This window comes from Petaurus breviceps, unplaced genomic scaffold (assembly GCF_028583685.1).
Source record: "Petaurus breviceps papuanus isolate PSGF00001 unplaced genomic scaffold, PetGlider_PUasm1.0 90804, whole genome shotgun sequence".
Taxonomy (NCBI): Eukaryota; Metazoa; Chordata; class Mammalia; order Diprotodontia; family Petauridae; genus Petaurus; species Petaurus breviceps.
Window position 1 is genome coordinate 6,673,779 of NW_027187348.1, and position 14,966 is coordinate 6,688,744.

General features: G+C 38.7%; 1 protein-coding gene and 1 pseudogene across 1 annotated transcript; one reads left to right on the top strand and one right to left on the bottom strand.

The window, feature by feature from the left end:
• The first annotated feature begins 984 nt into the window (after positions 1-984).
• Positions 985-6,189, top strand: LOC138147700 (olfactory receptor 10D1B-like). The gene is made up of 2 exons (XM_069070275.1): positions 985-1,002; positions 5,257-6,189. Exons 1-2 carry the CDS (start codon positions 997-999, stop codon positions 6,187-6,189), a joined length of 939 nt encoding a protein of 312 aa, XP_068926376.1. The 5' UTR covers positions 985-996.
• Positions 6,190-9,836: 3,647 nt separating this feature from the next.
• LOC138147701 (olfactory receptor 10G9-like) lies at positions 9,837-10,768 on the bottom strand (annotated as a pseudogene).
• Positions 10,769-14,966: the final 4,198 nt, after the last annotated feature.

Genomic DNA, 14,966 nt, shown 5'->3' on the forward strand with positions numbered 1-14,966 from the left:
TAGTAATTCATTGAAGAGACTCATGTCTCCCAATAGAATCAAATGAGGAATGAGAGAAATTATTATTAAATAAAAAAATTATTGGGGAGATTCCTGAACTTTCCCCACAATTTACTCCACTTATACTATCTTATCTAGGTAGAGTTGGTGCCTCACCCAACTAGAAAGCTGTACAAAGAGTTTAATTTAAGGTGAATTCTGACCTATTGTGTTACACTCAGACAGATATGGTCGGGCGGTATAGATCCTTTACCTAGATTGCCCAGGGCTAGAGGAGGTTTGGAAGTAAATGACATGGTTTAAGTCCCTCATTAGAATAAATCCATATTTCATTGTAATATTCTTTCTCTCTCCTTAACTTGTTAACCAATATGAGCTGATTGCCACCCTCAGGAACAACCATTCTTCCAAGGGCACACAAGTGTTGAGTGGGTTCTATGAGGAGTCTTTGGCATTAGAGAGTGTTACTGACTCCTTTTATTAATTACATGCTAGCATGATTAATAAAGTGATTAATTACTCAGAAATTTTGTGTCTCAAACTTTTTAAATCTCATGTTAGATATACTACAAAGTATATGTAGTGTCACTTCTTCTCATTTCAAAGAATTGTAAACAAAGTAGGCATCCATTGATTGAGGAAGCGCTAAACAAATTGTGGTACATAAATGTAATCATGTGAAGAATACAGGGAAGATCAGGAAGATATTGATTAAGAGTAAAGTAAACAGAGGCGGAGTAGAAGCAGGACCTCCCCACAGCTCTGGCTTCCACCTTCCCCAATCCATGTAAAAAGGGGACTCTAACAAACTTTGGAGCTGCAGAACCCACAAAATGCCAGAGAGAAGGTAACCTCCCGCTGAGGATAGCCCAGCAGGCGGACAGGAATCATCCAGCCCAGTGCTCTGGGAGTGAAGCCCCGTTCCATACGGAGGCTTTAGCCCCAGGGCAGGCCTGACCAGCCAAAAGCTACAGGGACTCCAGATCAGCAGCAGCTATGGCGGTTTCCAGATTTATCAACACATAGATGAGAAGGACAAAGTGAGAGGTCAGTGCAGTCTGGACTTTGGGACCCAGTAAGTGGGAGTGCCTGGCTTTTGACCCCTGTGCGAGAAGCCGCTGAGAAGCCAGCACAGCCAGCCAGTGCCACATGGCAGCTTTATAGCTCCTGGCCTGCAGAGTGTAGGGGAACCAAGCACCAGTCTGAGAGGTAATCGCTCTTGGATCTGGATTGCAGTCTAGGGTGGAGGTGCTGGGGTGTGTGTCCAGCTAGCCAGAGCATGTGGAGACATCAGAGAGGGCACCCATCTAATACCTCTGCCAGCTGAGAAAACCCCAGAATTTGGGAGGAAATCTCCCCTGTCTGGTGGCAGAGTCCTACTGTGGCAAAAAACCCAGGGTCAAGTGACTGAGGGGCAACATGACCAGGCAAAGGAAACAAAGTAGACAGAAGATTCCAACATTAGCCTCCTATTATGGGGACAAAAAGGAGCAAAGCATGGAACAGGAGGAAGACAGTGAAGTCAGAACTCCTACACCAAAAGCTTCAAGGGAAAATGCGAGCTGGTTACAGGCCATAGAGGACCTTAAGAAGCAGATGAGATAGGTGGAGGAAAAATTGGGAAGAGAAATGGGAACAATGCAAGAAAAAAATGAAATGACAGTCAACAGCCTGACTGAGGAAAATAATAATTTAAAAAACAGACTGACGCAAATGGCAAAAGAGGCTCAAAAAGGCAATGAGGAGAAAAATGCCTTAAAAAGCCGAATTTGCCAGATGGAAAAAGAATCTCAAAAGCTCCATGAGGAGAATCATTGGTTCAGAATTAGATTGGAACAAATGGAAGCTAATGACTTTATGAGAAATCAAGATGCTGTTAAACAGATACAAACAAATGAAAGAAGAGAAGGCAATGAAAATATTTCATGGGAAAAACCACTGACCTGGAAAATAGATCCAGGAGAGATCATTTAAAAATTATTGGACTACCTGAAAGCCATGATCAAAGTAGGAACCTAGAAATCATTCTCCAGGAAGTTCTCAAAGAAAACTGCCCTGATGTTTTAGAACCAGAGGGCAAAATAGAGCTTGAAAGAATCCACCCATCACCTGCTGAAAAAGATCCCAAAAATAAAACTCCTAGGAATATTATAGCCAGGTTCTGGAATTCCCAGATTAAGGAGAGAATATTATAAGCACACAGGAAGAAACAATTTGAATATTGTGGAAACACAATCAGGATAACCCAGGATCTGGCAGCTTCTACACTGGGGGATCGAAGGGCTTGGAATATGATATTCCAGAGGTCAAAGGAGCTGGGATTAAAACCAAGAGTCACCTACCCAGCAAAACTGAGTATCATGTTTCAGGGGGAAATATGGTCATTCAGTGGAATAGAGGACTTTCAATCATTCTTGCTGAAAAAAACAGAGTTAAATAGAAAATTTGACATTCAGATACAAGAAGCAAGAGAAGCATGAGAAGGTAAACAGGGAAAAGAAATCATAAGGAATTTATCAAAGTTGAACTATTAACATTCCTACATGGAAAAACAATAATTGTAACTTATGAAACTTTTCTCAGTAGTTGAAGGGAATAGAAATAGAAATATATATACGAGGGTATGGGGCATATGAATACATATGTGAATGTGTGTATATATGTTTACAGGTATACATAGATAGAGGGCACAGGATCAATTTAACATGAAGGGATGATACCTAAAAGGTGAAATTAAGAGGTGAGAGAGGAATATAATGAGAGGAGATGGGGAGAGACAGAATGCGGTAAACTATCACATATAGAAGAGGCAAGGGAAAATGCTTACAATGGAGGGGAAGAATAGGAAGGCAAAAGGGAATGGGTCAACCTTATTCCCATTGAATTTGGCTTGAGGAGGGAATGAAATACACATTAAATAGGGTATCTCACCCTCCACGAGAGTAGGGGGGGAAGGGCATGAGAGGGGGGATGATGGAAGGGAGGGCAGGCTGGGGGGGGGAGGGAAGTTGGAAGCACCCACTTTTGAAAAGGGATGGGACCAAAGCAGAGAATAGAACAAGTGGGATGTGGGATAGGAGGGAGGGAAATATAGTCAGTCTTTTACAATATATCTACTATGTCATTGTTTTTAATTAGCCACACATGTACAACCTACTCTGAACTGCTTATCTTCCCAGTAAGCGTGGGTGACAAGGTAGGAAGGGAATGAATCTGGAATTCAAAGTTTTAAAATCAAATATTCAAATATAGATTCTATTATTAACACTATTTTACATGTAATTGGGAAATAAGATAAACAAGCACTGCGGCATAGAGATCCACTGGAAACGTTGAAAGGAGTATGGGAGAAAATATAGGAGAGAGCAGATTGCAGGAGGGGATATCCTGTGGGATTGCTATTTTGGGGCAGTGGGTAGGGGAAAAACAGGGAGAAATTTTGTAACTCAAAATCTGGCGGAAATGAATGATGTAAATCAGAAGTTAATAAAGCATTTGAAAAAAAAAACCCCAAAATAAAAGATGTCAAAGTTTCAATTCTACACCTGAACTTTCAAAACTAAAAAAGAAAAAAAAGAGTAAAGTAAACAACCAGGAAAATAATATGAATGAAAACTAACACAATGCAAATAGAAATCACAACCAAAAACAAAAATTGAAACAGAAGACTGTGCAAAAGCAATGAATAGGAATGATCTTGAAAAAGAGATATGACAATAAATCTCGTTTTTTTTTTTTTCGGAGGGGAGGGTCAATTGAGGGGGAACACTCGAGGCACCTTCAAACTTGATTGATGTGTTGCTTGGTTTTGCTAAATTGCTTTTTTCTCTATTTTCAACCTTTATCACAAAGAATTGGGGATATATTAGGAAATGAAGATGTTACAAAAATTCTTAAAATTAATTTAAAAAATAAAAGTATGTAATATAAAAATGTATAAAGTCAGAATACCCTCCATTTATGGGCTAAACTGATGATAACTGATACATTCACTTTAGCAGACTGTACCATACTCCAGTTATGTGCATACCTTATCTTGATCTATCTATTTGGACAATTCCTGGACATCTTTTTACCCCTTCTAAGTCTATTGTGATCTCTTACCCCTTCTGAGGAGTTTCAAATCTTTTCTGGTTGGTTTTTTTTTGGAGGGGGGAGGGCAGAGAAATTGGGGTTAAGTGCCTTGTCTAAGGTCACATGGCTAATAAGTGTTAAATGTCAGAGGCTGGATTTGAACTCAGGTCCTCCTGATTCCAGGGCTGGTTTCTCTATTCACTGCACTACCTAGCTGTCCCTTTTCTGGTTGTTTAATCAAACAGTTCTAAGCTTTTGAGGCTGATGCCACATTATATACAGTCATGTTCTACCATAAACCATCCTTTATCTCACTGTCAAAAGCAAACTATTTGTCTTAATGGTCCATGGATCTTTCCCAAAATGATCATTTTTGTCTTGTTATATGTTTAATAGACAGAATGGTGAAGAAATCTGGCTACTATCAGAGTTCATAAAAAAATGAAGCTAATAGAATCTATCAGTGGAAGGCTCATTCTGCAGAGATGACTGATTTCACTCTATTGTGAACCTACCCAATGGATATTGTAAAGCACTTGGTGTCATAAAATATAATTTCAATCACCTCTTCCACCATTTATCAAGTAAGTAAACTTGAGGAAATCTTTGAACTTCTTTTAGCCTCAATTTCTTTTTCTGTTAACTGAGGATAAAAATAATCGTCCTACCTCCATCACAGAGCCATTGTGAAGATTAATTATAGCAATAATGATAACAGCAACAACTAAAAAGCACTCCAGAGTTTGCAAAGCAGTTTACACTTGATCCCCAAAATCACTTTGTGAGGATATTATCCTTATTTCAAAGATGAAGAAAGTGAGGTTGAGAAAGACTGTGTCTAAGATTGTACATCTGGAAAGTGTCTGAAGCAGTGTTTGCACCCAGTTCTTTCTTACTTTGAGTCCAGAATATATCATTCTGTGCTTCTTCTCAAATGAGATGCCATATGAGAGAGCAGTTGGTCCCCTTAAATCAATATAATATAGTATGTCAGTCTTATGTCAATAATCTACTGAAGACTTCTATTTTAAAGCCCAAAGTGGTTTTATTTGTATGTCTATGTGTATCTTTTGACAGGAACATTTTCTTCATGCCTGTTGATCTTCATTTTACGTCTCTGATGTCTGTACCCATCCTTTGGTGCCCCGTGACCCAACACTAAGTATTGAACATTTCCTGGAGATGAAGAATTATACGATGGTGACTGAGTTCATCCTCCTAGGAATCCCCCACACAGAAGGGATGGAAATTGAACTCTTCTTTGTATTCTTATCTTTCTACTTCTTTACCTTGCTAGGGAACCTAACCATTCTGTTGGCCATCATTTCTTCCTCTAGTCTTCACACCCCCATGTATTTCTTCCTGTGCAAGTTATCTATTTTTGATATATTTTTTCCTTCAGTAAGTTCTCCCAAAATGCTATTCTTCCTTTCTGGGAACAGCCATGCCATATCCTATGGGGGCTGTGTATGCCAACTCTTTTTCTATCATTTCCTTGGCTGCACTGAATGTTTCCTCTACACTGTGATGGCCTATGATCGCTTTGTTGCCATCTGTTACCCTCTTCGGTACACAGTCATCATGAGCCATAAGGTATGTGCCATCTTGGCCATGGGGACCTCATTTTTTGGCTGCATTCAGGCCACCTTCCTCACTGCTCTCACCTTCCAGTTGCCTTACTGTGGACCCAATAAGGTGGAATACTTCTTCTGTGACATCCCGGTGATGCTGAAGCTAGCCTGTGCAGATACCTCAGCCCTGGAGATGGTAGGTTTCATCAGCGTTGGCCTCATGCCTTTCAGCTGCTTTCTTCTCATCCTTACTTCTTATAGCCTCATTGTTTGCTCCATCTTGAGGATACGCTCAGCTGAGGGTAGACGTAGAGCCTTCTCCACTTGCAGTGCTCACCTCACAGCCATCCTCTTATTTTATATGCCTGTAGTCCTCATCTATCTTCAGCCTACCCCTAATCCTTGGCTGAATGCCACTGTTCAAATCCTGAATAATCTGGTCACCCCCATGCTGAACCCTTTGATCTATAGTCTGAGGAACAAGGAAGTAAAATCATCCCTAAGGAAGGTACTACAACAGATTGGGTTTCTTCCTGAGCAGTGAAAGACAGACCTAATGGAAGCAGAGACAGATTAACAGGGGCAAACACGGAGATCTAATGATTGATCTTTTTTATTCATCAATGTGTCTTGAATATTCTCTCTCTCCTTAATTTCCTTAACCCCCTTTTCAAAAACCCTCTTTCATCTCCCAGTGACCCTTTTGCATTTGTCTATAATTACTATCCCCTTAAGAATAATTATTGTCATTGAATTTCAAATTTTACTAACATCTTTGTAAGTACTACTGGAATTATTGCCCCTATTTATAAGAAGAGGACAGTGAAGCTCGGAAAGTTTTAAGTGACTTGACCATGGTCTTATACCTAGCAGCGGTTTAAGATAGGATTTGAACCAAGGTCTGCCCGACACTCCAAGTCTAGCCTGCTATCAGATTCTTTGATTCTTGGAGAGATATTAATCACTCACTCTTATAATTAACAGCCAAATTAATCCCCCAGGCCAGTGATAGCAATCTAAATTTTAGTTCAATAAGCAAACTTGGACACAACTAGGTAAAGCATATCTGAGACCTGAGGCATAGAGAGAAGAGGCATTTCTTCAGCCTTCCACGTAGGTTCAAGGACTTTTCTTTGACTCATACTCAAAACAGTTAACCTACTGTGAGGTAGGCAACAGAGATTGTAAGGAGGATAACATGATAATAGACTAGAGAAATGTCTGAGATGAAATGACTGTAGCTCAGTGTGGTAATGTCTTACCCCTGACTGACCTGTTGGGAAAAACCAGTGCAGAGTGTGCAGCCCAGACGTTACCTGTATAAAGACAATGGATCATTTCCTTATTAAGTGGATGTGACTTTGTACTTCTTCTGTGAAGAGCATCCCAATCCCTTCAGAAATTACATTCCAGCATAGGAGGCTATTATTTTTATGGCACACTTTACCAAAAGTCAGTTTCCTGGAGTTCCTTTAACCACGGTAGAGATTTTTCTCACCATGAACTCAGGACTCCTTGGGAGGGAGAAAGGGGAATAGGAAGAGGGGAATAGGAAGAGGGCAAGAGGGAGGCCTGAAGCAGTCTCTGTCACTCCTTTCTGTCTAATTTCAGGAGGCAATGGAAGCTTCTAGACTTAAGGAATCACAGGGACACATTCTATGAGCTTTATTTGTTCAAGAAGCTTGAGGGTCTAGATCATTTTTCTAGATCTATTCATACTGGGTTCTCCTCAGTCCTACCTAAATGTCATTTAACAAAGGAGTTGTAGAAGGTGGAACATAGGAGAACAGAAGGAAGATACAGACAAGGACCAATCTGCCATAATTTATTTTATCTTATTTTCCAGTGTGGGACCATTCCAGACTCTAATGACCTGCACATGGAGTCAGGGTCATACCCTTAAATCCTTGAAACACTAGGAGCCACAGTGAGGCAAATCCAACAGAGGGTCTCAGCACCAATAAGGAAGTTGAATAGGACACCTGAGAACAGTTCAATCTCTAATTGCCTAGTGGGGTCTGTCAGTGGCACTACAGGGGAGGAAACTAACTCCAAAAGGATAAGGAGATCAGCACCAGAACAGGCCAGAACCTATAGTAGACAATCAAAGGACTAAGTGAGAAGTCATGGTTTAGGATAGAAAGTTGGACCCAATACTACTGAGCTCATCTGGATTAGTAGCAGATGATGTGTGAAAATATTGAGAGTAATGTCCTTGCTGATTCATATCATTAACTCCAATCTACCCAACAATGTAGGAGAGACGAGATAGAACAATTTGATTTGTTCATGGTTCCTTTGGATCAGATGATGTTTAGCAGCATCCTTTCCAGTGCCAAGAGACAGTTGGTGGCACAGTGCAGAGTGCTAGGCCTGGAGTCAGCAAGTCCTGAGACAGCCTCAGACACATACTAGCTATGTGACCTTAGTCAAGTCACTAATGTTTACTTCAGTTTCCTCAACTGTAAAATGGGGATGATAACAGCACCTACTTTGTAGGGTTTTTGTGAGGCTCAAATGAGATAATATTTGTAAAGGCACTTGGCACAGTGACTGGCACATAGTAGGCACTTAATAAATGTTTTCTTCCCCTTTCTCCCAAGACATAATGTTGTGTGAAGGGAGTGGAGATGAATGTAGACCTACAGAGCTGGGTCATTTACCTAAACTAAACTCAAGGTGAGAGACAAGAGAAAAATAAAACAAAACAAAAAGTGTTGTCCAAGCTCATTTCCAAGATAATCAGCCCCACTTCCATTATCCATTATAATTTTCTACTATGAATTGAAATGCATATAGATACTAGTGGAACTCTTTCTTTTCCATAGCAAGGATATGTTGAAAGTTCTGGGATTCTTTTCTTTTTCCTGCTCCTGCCCTGTTATTTGCCCTTGAATACATTCCCATATCTCAGTTAATTATACAGTCCCCTCCTTTTTCATAAGTATTTTACAACAGATTTTTTACTCAAAGTGCAGGTTTCAATATAGTTTTCTTCGGAGGTATGTTATCAACTCTTCAGGGGCTGAGAGCGGACACCCACAGTACACTCTGCAAGAGATAACTGTCCTCATATATTTTTGTGAAATCTGATCTCTTTTAATACATTTTCCATTTCAAGTAGTGTTCTTTGTTCTTATTCCTAACCAGAGGTTTTCAAAAGTCCAGTGTTTTGTGATCAACCCAGTAAAGATGATTCCTCTTAAGTGAAGAAACACACAGAGTGTTTAGGAAAATCTTGCTTCCATCTCCATGAGGCACATTCTCCAATCTTTCCCACAACTCCCATATATTTCTCTGGGAAATAATAATAACAACAATAGCTGACATGTTCACGGGGCTGCTAAGTAGCACAGTGGATAGAGCGCTGGGCCTGGAGTCAGGAAGACCTGAGTACAAATTCAGCCTCAGATACTTACTTGCTGTGTGATCCTGGGCCAGTCACTTACCCACTGTTTGCCTCAGTTTCCTCATCTGTAAAATGGGAATAATAATAATACCTATCTTCCCAGATTGCTATAAAAATTAAATGAGATAATTATAAAGCATTAACATAGTACCTGGAACATAGTAAGCACTGTACAAATGTTAGCTGCTATGATTAATAATCAGAGTATGTAGCATAAACACCTCATTTCACAGTTCACATCTCATTCCTCAAAAATCCAGTGTCAATGGAGAACATAAATATTATTTTCACCATCTTAGAGATGATAAACTGAGATAAGAAGCAAGGCAATGTGATCCAAATCATTAAAGCAGTATGGAACAAAGCTGGAATCCTGCCCTAAGATTTCTCTTTCCATGTAAGTACTCTCATGGTGACCACACTACTACATCTCAGTAATCAGATAAGTTCCTCAATCCTGTTATCATAGGTTCTGTAAGACATCCATAAGGAACACAGTGAATGAGATGCTCATATACCCTGATTTTCCTGATATCCAAATTTCCATTCTTTTCTTATTTTCAAATAAAATTCACAAGCATAAATGTGTTAAAAGACTACAGAGTAATCATTACGAGTGTAGTAGCAGAGATAATTCTGGCTAAAGAAAGAAAGTCCAATGAAGTTTGGCAAGATATAGCTACATACACATATATATACACACATAGATATACATATGTATGTACACACACATACACATATCAGAAAATATAGACATGACCAACCCACTCACCCCCAATTATCTATTTCCTTTTAGCAAAAACTCTGCTTTGTAGCCTGAGCAAAGCTGTCTTCACCTTGTTGCTCAGTGTATACACCATGGGGTTCAGCATGGGTGGAGCAGAGTGAAGAAAATAGCAACAATTATATCCACAGCATCTTTGGTGTCTGGTCTCAGGTAAATACAAAGACAAGGTAAAAAGAAACAGGGAGCCTCAGTGCAGTGGGAGACACGGATCTGGAAGGCTTTGTATCTGCCACACAGAATATCTGTGTAGATATTCAGGATAGCATGGACAATGGACACATAGGAAAGAAAAATCAGGAAGAAGCAGGTAAAAGTAAGTACACCAATGTTAATAAAAATGACTGTCTCATCTGAAGTGTCTGCGCAGGCCAATTTGAGAATGGTGGGGTGCATCACAAAGGAAATGCTCAGTCTGATTGGGTCTACAATAGGTAAGACAGAAGGTCAGGGTAGTGTGGATGGCAGAGAGAAGGGCACCAGTGAACCATGCGCCTCCATCCAGAAAGCACAAGTTTTCCCACTCATAATGGTAGCATAGCACAGAGGGTGAGTTATACCAGGTAGCAGTCATAGGACCTGACTGTATAAAGTAAACACTCAGAGCCCCCCCAGAATGTGGAAAAAATAGAGTTGAGCTACACTACTTTGAAAAGAGATGGCTCCACCATCTAGAGATAGGGGACCCATGAGAATCTTGGTGATAGTGGAGAAATGTGTGTCAGTGAAGGAGAGGTTGGCCAGGAAGTAGTACATGGGGGTGTGGAGATGGATATCTACCTTGATCACTGTCAAGATGAGGAGGTTTCCCACCAGAGTTAAGTATATAGATCACTAAGAATTTCCAAACATGGTAGTGTCTAGTTCTGGTGGATGTGGAATCCTCATTAGGATGAATGTGGTCACAAATATCTGATTCTTCCTTTTCATTTAGATTATAGGTGCTTTACCTAAAGGAGAAGAGAAATATATCAACCAAAAAAGATCTACTACCACATAAATACACACTATCAGAGCTGGAAGTCACTAACCTGAAGAATAATTTAGTCCAACTCCTTCATTGACAGGTTAGGAAATTGAGACTGAGAATGGTAAAAGGAAGAAGTGAGGTGCATTGGAAGGTACTGGATTTGACATGGAAGGATCCATATTTAAATCTGGATTTTAATACTTGCTAAGGGTGTTATTTAGCAATACTTGCTAAGGGAATTGCTTTGCTTTTCTGACTCTTAATTTCTTCCTATATAAAATAAGATGATTGATCTGTATGTACAGTTTGTTCCAACTCTTAACCACATACAATTGCACAGCATAAGAGATCCAGAAGTTAAACATAGGTCTTTTGAATCCAAATACAATGCAATTTCCATTATTAATAAATTTCATAACTAGTACTCATATTCCCAGGTTAGTGGTCTCAGAGTACCTGGGGGTGGAAGGATGCCTAGGATTAACTTTGTGGTATTACCCTTTGAATTTTAGGAGCAACTCCATCAGACTGTACTTCTCATTAATTTAATCAGCCAGGAGATTCGATTAACTCAACTACAGTTGAGCTTCAGAGTCCTCTCCTACAAATACATATGGGATCATCAAGTAGAATTGGTACAAATTTAATATACAATTGTTATGAGAAAGAATTTGAAAGAATTCTGATGGAGCTTCCTTTTTTGGGTTCAGCTCTCTTCTGCCTGGGAAATTCAGTTGTATCCAATGGTCTTTCCCCATCTTGAATCCATACCTGGCACTTTATGTCACTGAAAGTCACATTATCTAACACTTCGTTCATCTTTACATGACTGTTTTTCCATGTCTCTCTGTCTTTGATGAGTCTCTTCACTCCTGATATAGAAAATTTTCCTCCTCTGAGTCACTGCTATTCCTGAGATGTTGCAATTGCTATCTCACAGGCTACCTGGGGCCTCTAGACCTTTCAAAATTCTCAAGTTATCCTTAGGTACTTATTTAACTAATATCAAGACATAGAAACCAATGAGGGTATGTGTTCATGGCCATATGGAGCCTGGGTGTGAGACAGGACAACTGACCCCACTTAAATTTCAGGGCCAGCATGAAATAGTCCTCACATCTCATAGAGAGAAAGGAAGATTTGAAAGCTTCTGTACCTTGCTTTTACATGATTCCTGAGTTATTGGTTTTTATGGCTCAGCAGTCAATTTGGAAACTCATTATTAAAACACAGTCCAAGGCCCTTAGTCATGTATAACTGGAAGTAAACTTGCTCTAAATATCCAAGTGGTTTACTGAAGTATATCTCTGTATGTTTCAAGGACTTGCCTCTTTATGCCATTTGAATCTATATACAAAATATACAAAATAGAAGGTTATTTGGCTGGAGAGAAAATTAGCAGTTATGAGGGTCAGGACAGATTTAATTTAGAAAGTAGCATTTTAGTTGAGTTTGTATGGATACTGGGGGATTCTATGAATCAGTGGTTAAAAAGGGCAGTTAATTCCAAGAATGTAGGACAGCTTCTTCAAAAGGCTAGAGATGAGAAACGGAGTGCCTTGCATTATTATCCATTCCAAGGCCACTTTGGATTAACTATAAAACATGTGAAGAGGAAAATATGTAATATGGCTAGAAGAGTTTATTTGAGCCAAGCTGTAAAGAACCTTCAATGCAAGAGGGAATTAAAACAAGACTATTGTATTAGGAAAATCACTTTGGCACATATAGGAAATATTATTTGGGAACAATTAGGAGACTATTTTAATAGTGTAGGGAAAAGTTGAAGAGGATCTGAGTTAAGGTTAATGTCTATATGAATAGAGAAAGGAGAGTGAATGCAAGGAATGTTATGTTGAAAGGAATGATATCTCCCTTCCATGGAATAAGATATAAATGAATATCAGAGAAAGGATTGCACATTTATAGATGGCCATGTACCTCTATAGTTGAATCAACAAAGTGAGACAAATCTCATTTGCAATATACTCTATAGGATGGAGTGCCAGAACAAAGAAACCAAGCTCTAGTATTGCACATGCTTCCTAGTGAGATAATATACTTTAAAGTGCTCCACAGGGTTAACTTTCTACAGACTTCCTCTAAGAAATTACATCTTCCTCATAATCTCCTACAAAGTACTCTCCTTCATTGTCCTTGTCCTTATCCTTTTCTAAGATTCTTTTAGGGGAAAATGTTTTTTCCTGTGATTAAGTCCTGCTGATGCCATGACTCACCATAAAGCCAACAAAGTAGTGCTCCCATTCTCATTATCATCAAGCGAGCACTCAGTTGTTTACAGACATACCCACCTCATCATATCCTAATCCTGGCTCTATTCTGAAACTATAAGATGTCAAATATCAATGCAGTGGCAGAACAAGATTCCTCCACTAATGGCTAGGGTGGGCACCCATTAGCTAACATTTCTTGCATTACCACACCCACCATAGAGTCTAAATTAACCCTCTCATACTTATTTGAATAAGCCATGTTTTATTCTTTCATTTCTCTTTTCTCTTCAATCATGGACAAGTTATAAAATTAGAGAATCTTAACTCATAGGGACCTCAGAATTAATCTAGTTGAATGTTATGATTCTTTCAAATAAGGTAACTGACCCCACAGAGAAACAGAACTGACTTATCTGAGGAACTCCAGCAAATTAGTGGCAGAATCAGAAATAAAACTATGTCTCTTGATGCCTTATCACTTACTATTTCTGTAGACAGGACTATTTGTGAGCATGATTAATATTCTAATACCATATTGACCAAAAGGTTCAATTTCAAAACTGATCAAACTCAGGGAGGAGAAAAGGTCCTCAGGCAAAAGAGAATAATGTTTAAACTCTCTTTTTTGAGGAAAAATCAAGTAATATAGAGTCAGTCAGACTAGACCCCAAGATAAAATATTACTGTCTGAAGAGCCCCAGATGATTAGGAGATTTATGAGCTTAGAGTTATAAAAATTATATTTTAAATTCTTAAAGCTTTAAAGACAGAGAAAATGGTCCACTGATATGACGAACATCAGAATCACTCATCAGTTAGTTTTTCATTGTCATCAGATTTCTCTTCTATTTCTATTGTTAGATCACAGATTTGATCTCTGATTTTGATCAATTTTGAGATGAAACCTTTTGGTCAATATGGTATTAGAATATTAATCATGCTCACAAATAGTCCTGTCTACAGAAACAGTAAGTGATAAAGCATCAGGAGACATAGTTTTATTTCTGGCTCTGCCACTGATTTGCTGGAGTTCCTCAGATAAGTCAGTTCTGTTTCTACAATGGAAACTTTCTCTAAGAAAGGGAAAGGGAGTGAAACATTGATATTTCATAGGACTAGGTTATTTTGTGATATGAAGTTTACAGAATACTTTTGCAGTCTTTATTTTATAGAATTCTCACAATTTCCCTGTGAATTTTGCATTATGGGCATTATCATCTTCATTTCACACATGGAGAAACTAAGGCTCAGAGATGTTAACTACTTATATTGGAATTTTAATCACTAGGACTAACACCCAAATCTTTTGAATCTTATTTCAATGGTCATTTCATTTTTCCATGTTGTAATTCTAAATAATAAATAAGAAGGGAAATAGAATAAAGGACTCACAGAACTCCAAATCTAAAATCTGAGATGAAACAATTATTTCTGTTTGTTTGCCAAATTTCTGTACATGTCTTATGATGATAAGGCATCTTGGAGGATCCCTCCTACCTTACACTTAGAGTGCACATATTTGCTCCAAATTCTGATTTTTTTATTTGCTTATTTTTGATAGTGAAGTAGCTTCCTGGTCTATGAAATTTGGCTTTCTGTGAATAGTGGGCTATAAGCCAAAGGATGCAGAGAAAATTAGCAACTATGTAAGGTGTGCAAAACTAAATAAAAAAGATATATGAAGAAAAGACTCACCCCACAGTCTGTGACTCTTCCTGGAGGTCAAAATTAGCTATGGTTTTTCCCCTTCTTCATTAGTTATCAGCTGGTTGGAGGTATTGGTCACAAGATGCAGTTCAAAGACTTTAGATATCATTTATTTCAGAGCAGGAAAGGAAAGTTAATATATATATATATACAAATACATACATACATACATATATATATGCAAGAATAGAATAACTGGTATAACAAAAAGAAGTTG